Source organism: Dromaius novaehollandiae, chromosome 3 (genome assembly GCF_036370855.1).
Source record: "Dromaius novaehollandiae isolate bDroNov1 chromosome 3, bDroNov1.hap1, whole genome shotgun sequence".
Taxonomy (NCBI): domain Eukaryota; kingdom Metazoa; phylum Chordata; class Aves; order Casuariiformes; family Dromaiidae; genus Dromaius; species Dromaius novaehollandiae.
The window spans coordinates 83,991,088-84,009,493 of record NC_088100.1 but is presented as its reverse complement, the minus strand read 5'-3'; the positions used below and the strand labels follow the sequence as shown (position 1 = coordinate 84,009,493).

General features: G+C 38.7%; 1 protein-coding gene across 11 annotated transcripts in view; it reads left to right on the top strand.

Moving 5' to 3' along the window:
* Positions 1–212: 212 nt before the first annotated feature.
* The window catches only part of KIF25 (kinesin family member 25), a 48,641-nt gene continuing 30,447 nt past the window's right edge, over positions 213–18,406 (top strand). For 10 of the 11 annotated variants that reach the window (XR_010388475.1, XR_010388474.1, XM_026117256.2 and 7 more), the window contains exons 1-7: positions 339–491; positions 1,645–1,710; positions 7,731–7,847; positions 9,400–9,538; positions 14,810–14,913; positions 16,258–16,346; positions 17,894–17,936. Coding sequence is in view for 9 of the 11 variants with exons in the window: in XM_026117256.2 (XP_025973041.1) it covers positions 417–491; positions 1,645–1,710; positions 7,731–7,847; positions 9,400–9,538; positions 14,810–14,913; positions 16,258–16,346; positions 17,894–17,936 (633 nt within the window). In the remaining 2 variants the exon portion in view is untranslated. The other variant, XM_064509312.1, reaches the window with a different exon arrangement.

Sequence of the window (18,406 nt, the reverse complement as noted above, 5' to 3'; positions counted from 1 at the left end):
TCTGCCTTTCTCCTGCCTCTGAAGCAGCTTTGTCCTTTCAAGCCCTATCCTCAGGGACTCTAGATGATCAGAAGGGTACCTGCAGGGGTTCAACTGGTAGTTACAGCATGCTCTTTAAGTAGTCTGTTAAACAGCTGGGAGTGGGGTGTGTCCCTCCCCCCCGCGCCGCTGCTGTGGGGTTTCGCCGCTAACGGTCGGAGGCGCGCGGGCAGGGCCCGCCGCGCTCCCCGGTTATCACCCCCGTCCAGCCAATCGGAGCGGTCGCGAGAGGGGAAGTCAGCCCTGTCTCCATGGCAACCGAGGAGACGCCCCTGCTGTATCGGTCATTGGTCAGTTTAAATCCCTCGCGGGCCGGGAGCGGGGGGAGGGAGGTGCGAGGCTCGGGTCTCGCTCGGTGCGGCAGCAGGACTGGTAGGATGTGGCCGGGAAGCGGGCTCGACCTGGGCCCCGTGTGGTCGCTGCGCGCTCGGCAGCTGGAGCAGAGACTGCGGGTGAGCCCCGCGCCGCGGAGGCGGGAGGGGCGGCGGGGACCGTGCCGTGGATGTGCAGAGAGGCGCGGCGCGGCCCGCTTCCGCGGCGACGGAGCGGGGGAGGGGAGGCCGGGCAGCCGGGGCCCGAGGGGCGGGGTCTGGGGCTGGGCGAGCGCCGCGGGCAGCGGGCGGCGCGGGGCAGCGCGCTGCCCGGCACCGCCCGCCGAGCGTGGCGGTGGGAAGCGGGAGCCGGCGGCGCCGCTGTGGCACTCGCGGTTCCGCAGTCGAGGGGCCGCTCCAGCTTCTCCTCGCATCCAGGGAAGCGCAGGCAGCCCGGCTGTCCGCACCCGTCTTGGCTGCTCGGACAAATCCCCTGTTGTTCCAAAATTCTCAATTTTTTACGTATCTGCAGGCCTTCAAGCCTGAATGATACATGTAGTTGAGTACTTACAGTAAAGTGTACGTTTAACTGTCCTGGGATTCCTGGTCTGATTGCAAGGAATCTCTTACAGCATGCCAGTGACACCTCCCGTTGTCTCCCCTTTCCTTTAAAAGTAAATTTTTAGGCCTAAAATTGAGGAGAGAATCCTGAATATGGCAACCCAGGGGAATTTGCCAAGCAGTCGGGTGTGGTAGAGAGAAGGGTGCATTTGCGGCTGGGTTAGAAATCAGGATTCACAATTGTGAACATCCTTGCCAGCCCTGCAGCTGGATGGGAGGGGTATCGGCTCTTTTAGCAGACAGTACTAGTGTGGAAAACATACCTTGTGCTTACGCCATTGAAGATCTCTAACAGTGCAGCCTAGGAAATGGGAAACTTGTATGATTACTTATAAATAAATAAAATAGCACTTCTCTAAGTGCCAGTGGTCTGGAAGACATCAAGGTACAACTTGGAAAGCAAAAGCAGTTAAAAAATTTTGTACATATATATTTCCACACAAGCAGGCAAAATGAGAGAAAATATAAGTAATAAAGGAATATTCAAAATCTATCCTGATTTTTAAATAGTTGTAGCCAAATAGTATGCTGTGAAGATTGGGGGTAGGTAGTCCTTCGATTTAGGAAGGTTGAGAAACACTGGTATATAATAATGAAAGTTATTGTAATGGAATAACACTGGCAGTTTAGTTAGACTTATATTTATTTCATTTTTACTTTTTTTTCCCTTTAGACTAAAGAAGAAAGAATAGTTGTACTGGAAACTGAAAATGCCCTTCTTCATTTAAAACTTGCAGAGGTATCTATTATTTGTTTTTTTTCAAAAACAGTTCATGTGAAGACAGAGGAAAAAAGACACTGAAACCTACTTTCCTATTTTCAGAATCTGTACTATTTTCCTGTTGGGGAAATCGAGGAAAGGATTAAGGCTCAATCTTTCTTTCTGTCTGTCTGTCTTTCTGTCTGTCTGTCTTTCTGTCTGTCTGTCTTTCTGTCTGTCTGTCTTTCTGTCTGTCTGTCTTTCTGTCTTTCTTTCTCCTAAATGGCACTCATAACAACAGATAGCTTGCCAGTATTTTAAAATTATGAAAAGGAACTGAGAGGATGACTCTGCAACCATTGCATATGGAATTACCTGATTTAGACCTGCAGGACTGTTCATAGAGGGCCAGAATCACATTTTATTATGAGTAGGCTTACTAAAGATGCCCTAGTACATGTCTTATTAGCACTTGTGTTAAATTTGTCAAAGAAAAGCTGTATATTGCAGAAGTCAGCTACAGATCACACAGCCACAACCAGATGCCCTGATTTCCCTATATCCTTCTACAGAAATATATGTTGTTTCTAGACCATTATTGAAATAGGGAGCAGCCTGTGAAAATGCTTGGAGTCTTCAAAGGCAGGACTTTAGAGATTTAGAGATTTTTCAATATTCATCTATAACTCTAGACCAGAGCTGGTTGTGAGCATTGGTTGTAATAGAGACTGTCGGCCAAGAGACTCTAATCCAGGCTGGATCATTAAATGGTTGGGTGACCTCAGGAAAGCCACTTACCCTCCCTGTGCCTCTGTTAACACTTGCGGATAAAAGTGGATTTAACATAGCTTTTCAAAGCCTGATTGGAAGGCAGATGGTACATCTGAAATGGGTTTTGTTAGGTATACAAAAAAACACTGTAATTTATTTTGAGAAAATGCTTCTATTATTTCTGTTCTACTTTATCCTATTTACCAAGAACCTTAAGTATCTGATCTGGTTTTTTACTTTCACAAACACAAGAACATTAGAACTAATGAAGCCTTATATTCCACAGATTTGCATTTTGTGGTTAATTGAGTTTTTATCTGCGTTGTCAGGAGTCTGTAGTGTAAGTCCATGCTTTAATAAGCGTAATATATGTATAACATACACCATAAAATCTGCACAAAGTACCTACTCCCAATATGTGAAAACATGAATGTGGTATTCTTTTGTGTACCTAGCAAAACTCAGTTCAGAAGTACCATGTAGCTTGCAATCCAGCTTCGAAAAACATTAAACCCACTTTTTGTCAGACACCTTTCTACTATCCACCTGCCTACTTCCACAGCATTTGTAGACCTTGGAACTCTAGTTTATGCTTGTGTGAGGACCATTCAAGAGCTCAGTGTATCTACGATGTGACATCTTAGAGGTGCATAATAGACAAGATTCACCTCAAAGCTAGACAATATGAATCTCTGTCCATATAGCCCAGCCCTCCAGTCATAGATGAGATATGTAGCTGCTGGGAAAAAAAATATGGCATTGTTTTGGTTTATTGCAAAGTGTGCTGGAAGACTGAGCACCTACAGAAATATGAGGAGCATGCCAGTGTTACCACCATAAGTCAGAAACAGTGGCAAAGGGTTAGTAGAAATACTTTGTAATTAAGCACGCGCTGATGTTTCTACTCTGTCACTTATTTAAATACGCTTAAAAGACTTCAGTTTCTACTGGGTTGATTTGCCTCAGCAGTCTGAAATATGAACTAAACTGATGTGAAGGAGTTTTAAGTTAAGAGTCCCCATTTAAAAGGATACTGATTTTAATTAGATGACTTTAAGGTTGTGCAATGTTGCACCACATCTCCCAGTTTTTCACTAGTTATGCTGGTGAAAAAAGTTACTGCCATTGGCTGTCCATCATTGTCTGCTGTTTAGTGTTTACTGGCCCTTCAGATCTGCTGGTGGAGCTGCCTGAATGACTGAGTTGCAACAACTTCAATTAAAGTGAGCTGGGTGAACAGAGGTCTCATACTTAACTTGTAAAAGCTAATTGGATTCATTTTGGCTGAAATGAGTTAGGGAGCTTTGAAGACAGACTTAGGAGGATGGCCATTAATAAGGTTTTGCAAAGTAAATGTTTTTCTGTGGCTTGTATCAGTCTAATAACAATGTTATCTCATGCTATACACCTTCTCTTGCTTTATAGCCTTAGGACAATCATGAATAAACAGCACTACCACTGCTTTCTACAACCTGGTACATTACTATTGTGGTAGTGTTTTGTAAGTGTTATGTAACTGAACATAAAAAATAAAATTCTTTCTCTGTAGTCTGCAAACTTGCCTGTGCCTATTTGGAAACATGTTTGAAGCAGACAGGTATTAAAAGATGTTAGCTCTTTACCCGAATCGTCTTCAGTGTCTCATGTTATTCAAACTCCTTTCTTTTAATCAAAGTGTTTGTTTACGCTCATGCCCCTTGCTTTTGTCTGTGGCTCTTCAGGTCCTGATCCTTCAGTCTTCCATACACACAGCCAAGTCTGCCAGAATGGATCTGATTACAGAACTAAGATTTCAGTTTGGAGAATGCTATTTAAGTGGCTCAGTTTCACTTCTGTTTATAATAAAGCTAACTATAAAGAGTTTTACAGTCAGTTTTCTGCTTCTTATGCATGAACAAAAATTTACAAATTTTGGGCTGCAAGCAATTCTGATGAATGCTAAATCTACAATTATTTTAATGGATAAAACCTAAAATCCAAGGAAAAATTTCCAATAAAGATAAATCTGATAGTGAAAGTGATGAGTTGACTGCAAAGAAGAAGTAGAATTGACCAGCCTCTTCTTATTGTCCGTTTTACGAAAAATGAGGGTAGAGAAACCTATGCAGATTGTAGAAAATATATTAGATGTTAAAAGTACATTCAGTTTTAACTAGCTTAAATTTATTTAATAGCAGGGCTCGAGTACTGCAGCTGGTTATATGTATGCTCAACTTTTCACATGTGATTAGAGCCATTAATTTGGGTGTACTACTTGTATGCATCTTGTCAAGCATTTTTGTAAATATTGCATGTGGGTAACATGAGTCATGAAAATCCCCAGAGTAAAAGAGTGCATGATATAGAAGCTGTCGCAATTTTTGGCAGCTATAAAACATACGATATTACACACAAACTTTTTTGTGCAGCTTTCATCTGATATATGTCTTGCATCTTGCAACGCCTCACAAGAGCTTTGAGCTGTGTCTATCAAGCCAAAATTGTAATAAAATTGTCCTAAAGTGTGGAGGAATAAAAACTGGTTCTGATTAGAAGTCTACTCCACTTGCATCTTACCTGCATTTTGTAGTACTTTTCAAGGCAGAGGTTAAGTCTCCCAAACGAGAAGAGTCCATTTGTCTCCTTTCCATGCTATTTAGCCGTCTGAACTGTATGGTAATTTGCTTATAGTGATTTTGAGAGTACAGTGCACATATACCACTTTAGCACAAAGTGAAAATTAAAATGAGATTTATGATATCTTGCAGCAAAGCTGCAGAGTAATCCTGTGGCATAATAAAAAGTGAAAACTGGTTGGGCACATAGTGCTTTTTCTTCTTGTTGGCAGCTATTACAGTTTTGCTATGTAAGTACCTTTTATATTAGTTGCTAAGATGTTATATAGTCGTGCAGGACTTCCTGTTGCAGTTGTGAGTAGAGGAGGCATGCTTTGTGAAGATGAAAAAGCTGCATGAAGAAGTTAGTTTAGATAAGTGAAACACTTTTTTTAAATTCTAAGAACTCCAGAACATAGTGGTGGTGTTGTTACAGATGTCAACTGTAGTTAAACTGCAATTAGTTCTTTGTTTACTTTTTACCTATCACTGTCAGATGTTTGGAATTAAATCAAACTCCATTATGTGGGTAGAGTTAGCTTTTTTGTATCATTGTACTCTTGTATTGCTCTGTTAATTTAAACAATTGGGAACTGCAGTCACAGAATTTATGGACTGAATAAATGGTTAAATAAGCCTGTGCTAGAGACAAATGTATTCCAAAAATAAGGAAGGAAGCTGTCAGCACTAGTTAAGCAATGATAGAGGCCCATAGATCGCAGTAAAGAAGTGAAGAAGTTGCAGCTGATTTTAAGTGCCAGGATTGGCACTTAAATCATCATCTATAAATCATCAAGTAAAATTTTTAATACAGTACAGTGCAGAATTTCACTAGTACTCTACAGTGATTTCACTTTTGTGTTCTTGCCTGTAAATGATCAAAGTGGCATTATTTCTATTTTCCATTTGATTTCAACATCTCAAAAATTTGGCCGTAAATATTGCTTGTGAATGATAGGTCGTTGTATAGTATTAGAGAGGATTATTCTCCACATCCTTTAAAAATTGCTTTGGTTGCTTTGATCCCTGAAGGCCCAACTTACTATTTCAGTACTGCAGTTTTGCACCATTGCAACTCTACTGAATGCGGTGGAGTTGGTGTTGGCAGGAACCGAGAGCAAAGAAACAGCAAGTCAGGGGCTGTGTATTGCCAGCTCCTGCAGGATTCTAGCAATTAACTTGTTCTACCCCCCCCCCCCAAATGATGCTGCATATCAGAGACCCTTCCGGACTAAATATAGATACTCCAAACCACCTACTAAACCAGCCCTTTACAATAAGAGAAGACACAGTTGTAACCATTTAGATTCTCAGGAATAAGTATAGGGTTTTAGGTACTGTAAAAGCATTTCAGTATTTTGTTGTTGAGGTTTACCACCCTACAGAAGTAGAATATTGTGATGTCAGCCAGTTACCTTGAGATGATCCTTCCCATGAATCATAAAAAGGTAAAAGCAAAGAAATTATGTATCTACAAAATCACACGTTATCAGATGATTCAGTTACAAATGTTTACAGGGACAAAGGTGACAGAGCAGAAAAAGAAACACATTTAGTCTATGTATTCTGAATTTATAGAAAGGAACCTCTTAAATTTGTATTTGGCCAACATGCCATAAATATTTACCTGCTGCATTGCCTAATCTGCACCCTTAGATGCTGGACCTAGGAAGAATAGTAGCTTCAGTAATCATTCCTTGTTGGGAATATACTTAAGAGTTCACTCCAGTTGGAAGGTCCTTTCTCATCACCCGCATTTTCTTGATCCTTAACTTACTCAGCAGGCAGTTTTTATTCTGAGTTTCTGAGTTATTAACTTCCCTCATGTTTCTGGAGATGGCATTTTTCTCAGAAAGAGTGTAGGTATCTCCTGTGCTTGACAAAACTTTTAGGGGTGGATACTTTTTCTCACCTGGGCTTTGGCTTCACAAGAATCCTAGGTGCTGCTTGTCCCCCGTAGTATGTGATCCTCATTTGTGCTAGCAAGTTTGTGATGCCACACTGTGAAAAGGAACAAGGAACAACTGAGCTTTAAAATACGTGTTTGGTTGGTTTACTTGTAAGCTGGGCCAGCTTCTTTGATCTGGCTGTCAGCATAGCCCCAAAAGCAGTTGTAGTGTCACAAAAATGGTGCAGCAATGTGGGGGTGGGAAGGAGTAGGCAGAAGCAGCAACATCCTAAGCCAGTGTTGGTGCCAAAGTCATGTGAAACTGCAGCCTGTGCACAGGTTTTCCAACAGTAAACTTAGTATTTCATATAAATTGCCAAGCATTCTTTATAGAAAAATGTGAATAAATAGTCAGGCCATACTACTACATGCTACTCACTTTGACCAAGCCTGCACAGGATGGTAACAAGCCATGCTGATGTAACAAGTTTGGGGTGTTTGATCTGCTCTGTCCCATCTTAGAGGGGCACTGTAACACTCAGTCTGCAGTGAATGCAGTCTGCAGTGTACATATCAACATCTGATCTAGTCACTCTAGGTTAATGAGAGAGGTGCAACTCATAAAGAAGACATCTGCAACAGGTCTGTTCCACATACAGCGTTTCACGTGGTAGGAGATAACATTAATTTTTTTAGATGTCAATTTTCTAACAATGGCTACTAGGAATCTTTAATAGAATAAAGTACACTTAGGGCTTTGGGTCTTCAATGTGATGTTTTTAGATTCTCTCTTTTTTTTTTAATAGTATCAGGGGTTCGCTGGAAGAAGCACTGATGAAGTTTTGCAGCTCTACTCTGCTCACAGACAGCAACAGACACTGCAGAGCAGCTCTCTTGTAACACAGCTTCACAGAGCAATACAGGTAAAAACATTTAGTAATAATCTAGCTATAGTCTATGCCCTAAACATGTATGTGTTTATTTTCTTGGTATTTACTATATTTGATAATCAGATCTGATCTATGGCTTACTGCATTCACAGCATTGCTTGCAGTGCCTCAGTTAGCTTAAGACTTGTAGCAGTTTTGCAGCATTAGGCTGCAAAGTCTGTTGACATCACTGGGAGTTCATCCATTTTGGGAGCACTCAGAAGCAAGAGTATTTTGCTGTATGCTCAGTCAGGCAGCCTTAATTTTGCATTAAAGATATTGGAAATTTTTCCCAGTAGCATTAAAATAATATTTTCCTTTGCCGAAGTACTTGCTCCTTAAGTTACTCTATAGAATAGTGAGTTCCTTTCAAGGACACTTGCAAATGTCAGTTTTTCTCAGGGCAGTTTTGAAAGCCCCCATAGAACAACTGAAAAATAACTCAGGAAAGGAACCTAATTCTAAATAGGCAAAAGGATTTAGTGTAATTACAGTGGTTCTTCTCAGTAGATCTTGCAGTGATGTTTTACATTTTAGGTTAGCTAAAATGGCAGACCTGCTTGTGATGCAGTATCAGTGGATTGAGATGGCTTACTATCAGAGATAAATGTATGCTGGAAAAGTTGAAAGCTCTCCAGAGCTCTCCATAAATTAATGGTAATTCTATACCTGTAATTGAAAAAAAAATTGATTTCTTCCCAGTTATATGTTCGGTGGCTTTTGAGACTGACAGCTACAGTGATTACCTCCCTTTTGTTCAGCTTATTGTTTTATCATTAAAACTTGTCAATTAATTCAAGGTCATTGCCACAATTGGAACAATTTAAGTCTCACAGAATAATTGTGATACTTTTCACGAGGCTGACGCATGAACCATCACGGTGTGCTGTGAGATAAGATACTGTTAAGCTCCTTTTACAGATGGCTTTAAGTGTCTGTTCCAAGACCTTGAAGTCAGAAAGCCTACTAATGCTAAAATTAGGGCAATTTATTTTTACTTTATTTGAACTTTTAAATGAATGTAAGATGCTCTGGATATAAATATTTAAAAGTCATACAATATATGTTGTACTGAGTTACAATAATAATATAAATACTTTTTTTGAACAATAAAGATTTCTGAGCTGACTTGCTGAATGCAGTGTAGAAAATGAGTGCAGTAAGGGATATATGGATCACTATTTATTCATTGCTAATTCTGTATTTGTTTTATAAGTGGAAATAACATTTGCAGTTAGTTTTGTTTGATGAAATAAGAAAGATACTTTGTTACACCTGAGACTGTAGTAGCCCAAGAACGTGCAGTAAGATGGTAAGGATCCTTAAGTTATGCCAAAGTCTTCAGGAAATGAAATTGCTGAGTATCTTGCAGGATCCTTCTCAAAATATACTGAAAGATGCACTCCTGATGACTTCCTTTCATGAAGCAGAATGTTCTTCTTGACTGTGATATCTCACCATAATTATTTGCATTGCAGTTATTTTGATTCTTCCTCAACTGCTGTTTTTATGTCTTTATAACATACGGGGTTTTTTTGCTGATAAGAGACTTAAGCAAGACCTGAAGAGCCTCCATTCTTTTGCTCTCGAGCTTTCAAAAGACTTTCAGCATCAATGCAAGACTTATCTTTACCAAGTTTTGACAGCGGTCCAAAGGATACAGCTGCAAAATGAAGCAATGCAAAGTAAGGTTCATTGCACTTACATTTCAAACATGCAACGTCAACAATGTCACTGTTAAATGTTAGTAACATTGAAAGGTTGGGTTTGGTTCTGAAACACAAGTCACCGAAATGGTAGCACTTTTCTTCGTTTGACCTTTGATTGTCATAGAGTCCTCAGGAAATGTTACAAAGAATACAAATAACCTTTCATTTTCACAGGGCTTGGAGGCTGATAAATTGTTCAGATTTAGTTTTTGTGCTGATAGCAGCTGCTACTAGGCTGCTGGGTTGGCTCAGCTGTAACATTTTAAATCTGAATTCTCAGCCTTGTTATCCTGGTGGTTTTAGAATAGCTGAATAAGGAAAGTCTTGCTTTAGCTGATTTTTTTTTTTTTTTAGTTTTGATTGTACCAGAAAAGGACTCAAGAGATTTCAGAGACTTCTCAAAATAAAGTCTGAAAATTAGGACAGACTGTATTTTTAATTATTTTTCTGTGTATTTAAGGAGAAAAATTTACTTCTAAATCAAAAAGCAATGCACATGCTACAGTGTAGATAATAACACCATAAGGATTGCAGTTTCAACGTTCAGATCCTTGTTCATGTGTACATATAAAGCACACCCTGCAATGCACTGGTGCTCTCTGCCCCTGTAGCTGAGGCCAAGGTGCCTTGGTCCTACATCTGGACCTGTTGGTATGGGTCTTTGCACCCACTCCCAGTGTCCTTGATTCTGTTGCTGCTCCTATGAGGCCTGAGAAGAACACGCCACATATCTGATTGTGAAATAGGGGCTTACACTGTTTGAATTGTAGCAGCCTGGTGAACTAACTGGAAATTCAGGAATTTATACTCAGAGTACCTTTATGATGCACATTCTAATATCCATGTGTTGCTGTATAAAAAAATGGTTTTCTCCTCTTTTCATTTTTGTTTGAAATAATTAATTTTGGGACTGATCTGATTTCAATAGGACTACTCATGTCAGGAGCGACAAGCAGCATGCTCACTGACAGATGTTTGCAGAACTTTTCCCTGTATGTTATGTATTAAGTCATGGTTAAAATGGTTAATTGTAATGGATTAGATCACTCTGTTATCCATGTAGAGAAAATGCTTAAACAAGTTGTCTTTGAGTCTCGAAAAAAAGTAGAAAAGTAAAGCTAGGTAAAGGTGAATGTTCCCCTTACTGAAACAGAGAGCTAAAGGGGATAGATAGGAGGTTGGATTTGGCACAAGAGCAGATGTGGGGTAAATAAATAATAAATATTCCTTATAAGGCCTTGCAAAATCCTATTGTCTGTTCTGGCCTTGCAATACATTGTTTTATGAAATCATAACCAGAAGGAGCTTCCTCACCTATATGAAAATAGTGTGTTGGTGCTTAGATGAATGTCTTATGGTTCCTGAGCTGGACATTTTTCCAACCTCTACCAAACACTTCGGATGGAATTTCTATTTTAAGATTAAATATTATATTCAGCATTGCCATCCTGAAATTACATATAATTTTTTCTAAGCAGAAAGCCCAAAATATGTATTCTAGAGACAACATATGTTATCAGTTTAATCCTAAAATAGAGACTGAAGATGAGCAAGAGAATTATAGAAGAAACATTCAAAAAGGTGAATCCCGAAGCTCTAGTGGTCATGCAGCAAGCTATAAAACTTTTGTGTAATAATAGAGTACTCCCTTGCTTAGAAATATTGAATCATAGTCTGAAAATCAGGCAATTGCCATCTTTCCCAGTGAAACAGTAAGAGAAATCAGGAATTTGTATAGGAGAAAAGTGCTCAGCATTCCGTTGTTATAGACCTATTTCCCTCATAAACAAAGCTGCTGTCAATTTAGCAAAAAATAATGTCCACCTGATTGGAAATGATACTACTGAGGCAGATGCAATAATTAAGCAGATTTTTGGAAGGGTAGGAATGTTCTGAAAATTTAACATGACTTCTTAGCTTGCTTCGCCATGAAGGTATTATCAGAAAGAGGAAGAAATAACAGCATCTGTGCATGCAGAATAGATTCGAAGAGGGAAAACCACTGTTCTCACTGCTTGGCAAGGTGGCAGGTACTAACAAGCAAAATCTGTCCAAGGGAATATGTGACAGAGGTGTTGCTGCGGGTTACTAACATTTTGTGAAAGCTGCTGAGCTCAATGGCTTGTGCATCCTGTGTGGTTCAAGGACATTTTCTCTTGGGGGTGGTGAAGAAGGAAAAACAGCTAAGGAGCTTATCTCCCACTTTGTCCATATGCTAGCATCTAGGTGCTGTGCCTCAAGGTCCTTCCTCCTGCAGACAGCTGAGCTCTGCACTGTTTGGATAACTTGTATTTGTGGAATGTGAATACCACCTTTTCCCCACAGCTGGACAGTGGAGTCCCACCAGCTCAGCTACCTTTGGAAAGCCTCTCCTTAGAACTGAGTGGGGGAAGAGGAGAGGGGCCTTGGATCCAGATTTTTTATATCTTGAAAATGTACCTCCTACAATGTAAAACAAAACAGGAAGACCTATAAAAACTTGAGTCCGAGATTTAGGAAGCTAAGTGCCCAATGAATCTGTGCATGTAACAGAAATACTGCAACAGCCCAAATAATAATGCTACAGGTGTCGCAGGATATAAAACACAACTTCAAAAGAATTCAAAAGGATTTTGCAATTAAGTCTATTGTGTCATAGCTGCTTATCCTAGGAGGCAAGGTTGGAGTGACCTCCTTTTTAAACTGGAATCTAGTCTGGAAAGAAGCACTAAAACCCCCAGGGACCTATGGGGACAGCTACACATCCATATCTTTTGGTGGCTGTGCTAGGTTATGCTGCTCCTGTTGTTCATGTGGCTGGTACTGGCCTTTCAGTTATGCTGATACAACTGTGTGACCACACACAAAACAGATCAGAGAACTGATCTAGGACAAAAATTACTCAGCAAGAAGGGTTGCTTTTAGCCCAGATCAGTTCCCTGGTCCATTTACAATGTGACCACCCCCAGCACAGCTGAAGGGGTGGTGTCACATCGAAAGGAGGGAATGAAGATCTCCTTAACTAGAACTGTCAACTCAAGAAACGTTACAAGCCTGAACATGTTTGCAAGCTATCACTCTTTTCACTCTTCCACTAATATGGACCTGATTATTAACTAAGATCCCAGCTGTGCTCAGTGCTGTTTAAACAGAAAAATAGAAAAGAAACAGCATTCCCAGTTCCTGGAAAGCTTCTGTGTAAGTAGGTGAGACAGGCAAAGCATGGGTAAAAGGGGTAAATGTCCATAATGGCTGCACACATGTTATGACTGCTACTCTTGAATAATGAAGAGTAGTGAGTTACTAGTATTTTAAAACAGATGTACCCAGTGACTGCCCCTTGATTATCAATAAAAATATTATAACTTCTGAATAGTTTGTAGCTGAAGCCAAGCAGAAATCTAGGAAAATGGTAAATAAATGTTTTAGTTTAAAACTAAATAGTTCTACATTCAGAAAAATAAAAAGTTCAGAAGTAATTTATGTATTAAGAAATTTGCTCTGTGGAGCTTCTATTCAGGAAGCTTATCTGTGCTGCACAGGAGGCTTTACAGAAGATGAGAGGTTAAAACTGATGGTTCACTCTTACAAATATACAAATAGCATCTAATAGGTGGAACAACTTGACTCATTTTCTACAGATCCTAGTCCTTCACCTGCCTGCTCAAAAACCCTTGTGTCAAATTAGGAAGCCCCAAGGTTGTTTTTTGTTTTCACAGTCACCTTCACCATAAAAGGGCTAGTTAGAAACTTTTTTGAGTAATGAAAGCATAAGTTAACTGAAACAAAACCTATAATGTCCAGTAGGCTTCTCAGAGTTATGAGTTATCTCATCATGCAGAGATCACTTAAATATTGAAACAAACGAATATTTTCTTTTCCCTTTCAAGACTGAAAGAATGAAAGAGCACCCTTGGCACCTACTGCTTAACTTTACCGCTTATCCAAGAAATTTCAAGAGTTGAAAGTTTGTGTGTACGCAAGCTTATAAATTGTTAACATAATTTTTATGAAGGTTACTTAACCAATCAATGGATTAAAATCTCATTTTTTTAAAAGTACTGTATGATTAAGGGCCAGTGAATATCAGAGTCACTTTTGACAATTTATTGTAGCATTTACTTGCATGTGATTCTCCAGTCCAAGACAAACTAGTGTTACTTCACGTACTGAAGGCAAGAAAAGGATTTTTCTCGGTGGAGCTCTTAGACTTTGACTCTTCAGCTATTGGCATCATGTTTCCCTGGATGCATGCACTGTGGAGAAACATTATGAGCTGGAGGTGAACAGCCTGAGTATTGCAAAAATAAGATCTGAGAAATCTCCAGTGCTGACAAAGGTCCTTTGAAGTTCTCTAATTTTTGGTCTACATCAGAGAGCATAAATGATATGTGTGACATGCTGAGACCCTAAAAGACCATTCCTTTCTTTGTAAAATAGCGCATATTCAGCCTGGTGACCAGCTTGTTAAGTCAGCTCTCAAACCCTGATTCTGGCTGATTGCTCTTCTGCATCTTCAAACAGGTCACTAATTGCTGGGGAGACTGATTTCTCACTGGGTTTCTTGAAAACTTGCTTTTTACTTAGGTTTACAGTTACTTCATGAGTCTTCTGGACTGTATTTTTGTTTTAGGCCTGCTCAGTGTTAATGTAATTGGGCTGAAATAAAATCATTTGTGAGAAAGCTTTTATAATGTCCCATGTTGCTCTCCTCAATTTGTATCTCCAGGGTCCAAAAGACCAGTCTTCTTTTTATGAAATCTTAGCTGTGAAGTGAATGCCCCTATCATAATGGGCAATCTTATAGGTTGTTTACAGGATTAGTAGTATTGTAAATGAGGCTGAGGATAAATGATAGGCTAACATCTTGTAACTTAAGCTGGCATGAATCTAATCTGCAGACATGGCACGATTTAGCCTCATCCAGAAGCAGTTTGCTTCAGGTTTTGGTTTTAGGCTTCACTGTCAGCTAACGATAGTCTAAGCTGACGCATTTAATCTACCTTTGAATATCTTGTCTTTTTGATCATTTTTCAAGATTGCACATGTATACTTGTGGTAATTATCTGAAACTTTGCATAGCCATTTCATAGCAAGAAGTAAGATTTTTTTTTTTCAGAGGTGACTAGCAAATCACAAACTGACCGTCTTAACTTAGGTTTGGTAGAAGTTAAAGAGGTTTATGCTTGTATTTCAGGAGGTGCTATTGGTAAACCCATTCTGTAAAGTCGTAGAATTTAGTTCTTTGAAGCAGCTTTCTTCTTCCAGTGTTCCAGATAAAAGCTTTTGATCTTGAGCAGTCCCTACAAGAGGTAACGGAGAGATACGAGAAGGAAAAGCATAAGAGGAGAGCTCTACATAACAGTTTAGTTGTAAGTATCTTTAATGACAGAACATTTTGTATTTTCTTGTAATTATGCCTGTAATTTCCTCACCAGTAAAAGTAATGGATATACTTTTCATAGATATATCACCTGCCCAGCTATTCATATATAATGCATTTCTTTGCTGAGGCACTTTCATCTTACAATAAGCCCCAGCTCATTCATTTTACACAGACATCTTCCAAATGCTCTCCTGGAGCATATTGCCCGAAAGAGGATGATCCATTTTGAAAAGTGAGCAAAACTGAGTTTCCTAATTCTCTTCTCTAAAATTGCAACTCCCAGGAAACACCATTTCTCATTTAGCAATTTCCCCACAATGTGAAGTTCAAGGTATATAAATTAAAGTTTGATTAAATGAAAATGTTGCCATGAAATTGTACTAGAATTTTTTAAATGATTGACTTGAAATTGCAAAATTTTCTTCTTTTATTTTTCCAAAGATACCTAACTATATTCTTCTCATTTATTAGTGATGGTTCACTTGGGGTTCATTTTCTGTTTTTACACTGTTAACTTTACTCTTCCCCCCCCCCCCCCCACTACAAATTACTAGTGTTGGGTTGCCTGACTCATGACCTCAAAAGGGACCTGATTTTTAGAAACACAAGTCATCTTCAAACAAAATTCTTTTAAGTTTTTCTGTCTAGGAAAATGAAATGCTTTGTTACAAAATACTTACCTTCGAAATTCTGCCTTGTGTTGCAGTTTACTGAAAGGATATTCCCCAAGGCAATGGGGAGTTAATGACAGTGTTCACTAGCCATCACAGATGAGCTGTTTCCATTAATATAAGGCAAGAAGTGAACACCAGCAAAAGGGAAAGAAAAACACCAGGTTAGCTAAACTAAAGTCTGAAACAGTCTACAGAGAAAAATCACTTGCCGGCTATTTAGTTATATATGAATACATGATGGAGAGAAAAAGGAAAAGAATGTTTTATGTTCCACATCTTCCTTGTTTGAGGAGAAATGTAATGTTTCAACTTGCCTGCCAAGTTAATATAGGTGTCTGAAGAAGCTCAACTGAAGGAGGAGGAGACTGAAGAGGGAAAATGGCTCAGACTGAAGGCCTTTTTTTTGGCCATTTAGACTGGGGAGGGCCACACCATTCCATGACTCTGAAGAGCTTACGCTTTCTCAGTTAAAGTTAGGAGAGGACAAATGATACTGATGCTATTTTTTTTTTTTTATCTGCATGGAAAGTCTAAAGCTCTGATGTTGCAAACACTTATCTGTTTCCTTAAATACATTTATGCCTGCATAACTTATTCTGGTGTATTTGTCCTCTCCAGGACTTTGTATTAAATGCATGTTAATATTCTAATCATAGGAATTAAGAGGAAATATCAGAGTCCACTGCAGGATCCGACCATTACTAGCTTTTGATACTGCTGCTGGACATACAATACCACAAGATAGGTAATTTATTTTGGTTGTATTATAATCTTAGCTGATTCATAATTAATATATGGAGAAAACAATAGCTTTGTGTGGGAGAATAATTGTGTTATTATTTTTTCTGTTTTTATATGTGTAGGAAGACTATGATGGCATCATAACAAATAATTGCTATTTCCTTTTCTTTCTTCTGTTAAGTTGGCTTTAGCCAATCACATCTCCTTGTCTAAAGGTCTGTCTACCTGAATAGAAAGCCATAGCAGTTCAACAACCCAGGATTATCCCTGGCTTGACAGAAGTAACACAGCTGCTGTCAATTTAAAGTATATTCACTATCCTGTACAAATTCTGTGATACAATAATTTAATAACATCTGTCAGAAGTTACATGTAGAGAGAGACCTTCAGCTTTACAGTTGTTTTATAATGCTATAGAAAAGATTTTCTGTCAGCACAAACACTTGTAATTCTATCTATTTTAGTATAATTTGGCTCTGCATCCCTAATTCATAATATACTTACTGTTACTGAAGTGTCAACATGTCCCAAGATTTAAAAGAAAAAGAGGGATTAGATGTGAATGTGCCATAACAAGCTGAATTCTCCATAGATGAAAAACATGAAAGAAGGCAGAGATCGATACATACACAGAGAAAGTAGGGAAAAACTAGATGGGTGTCCTATGATTTGCCCTATCAGAAAATAACTAATTTTTGACTTTATTTTACTTTTCCTGGCCGATATCTCTAAAAGAATATCTGCAGTGTTTTAAAAGTCTATACACTTACGGCAAATCTTTAAAAGAATATATACTTGTTTTAATTAAAATGACAAAAAATGACAGACAAGACATTTCAAGGAGCCTGAAGGGGCATCTTGCATTATCCTGTGCTTAGTATACCTGTGAAGGAACAAACTCTGTTTTTGTTGCTGTATAGAGTAGTGCAATTGGCTGCTGAATCATAGGGTAGAATATGATGGACTGTAACAAACATGCAATTATTAAGCCTAACTTTTCTTAATATACCAAAAGGAAATTTAAATAAAACTTAGTTGTAAAACTAAGAACTGAGTCTGAAAACATTTACACATGTGAATGCATTTATACACCTCAGCAGTCCCTGTCATTGTTTAGACTAGTAATGGATGCAAAATTACTTCTGATTGTATTTGCAGAATCAGGGCCAAATATATAAAAAGACAGTTTTTTTCAGTTCAGCATGCAATTGTGAAAGCCTCTTGTTACAAGCTTTCCAATGGTGATCTAAAAACAACATTGCACGTGAACTAGTCTGAATTGGGCTTGTTCTAGATTTGCTTTTTAAAAGTAGATTATTTCACTTGGTTGCGAACGTGCTTGGTTGCACGTTAATTTGGTTTTTATTCAAAAAAACTGTGGCGTTAGCATGTATGTGAATGCAATACAAATGAAAATTCTGAAACTTACTCTTTAGACAGCTTGTAGTTCACAGACATTTTGAGCTTTGACTTTCCTGAATTAAAAAAAGACATTTATGGTTTCATAGGTATCTTTTCCCCTATTATCAAAAAAATTTTATTTCCTTACAGGCAAAGAAACTTTTCTGAAAAAGTGGCATATGCAGCTGATGATGTGAGTATATTTAATAGTGAAATTCAGGAGCACATTCACAGATGCTAGGAAAGAAAGACAAAAAAGACATGTGAACAATAGTTTCATAAGAAAATTAAGTAGAATTTCTCAGTAGGTACCCAGCTCTGATCTCCTATGGATGCATTAGCAGGTGATTTGTGCTATTTTCATCCTGTCTCTGTAGTAATAATATCTTGCTGCTTCTGCTGATAAAGTCATCCACGAACTGGAGCTGGTGTGTTCGCAGTAGTCAAACTGATGCAGACATCCTGCAGTCCCTTAGAGCTATTTCTATTTACTGTAACCACTTCTAAAATTATGTCAGGCTTTTTAATTTTTATTATTACGACACAGTTAATGGATTAAGAGAGAAATATGATATCTCATGAAGTACCACAACAGCCTATGCAGTATTGCAGTCAAGCATGTTAAAGGATCCTGGCTTAGATCCATTCAGATGAAGGAGAATG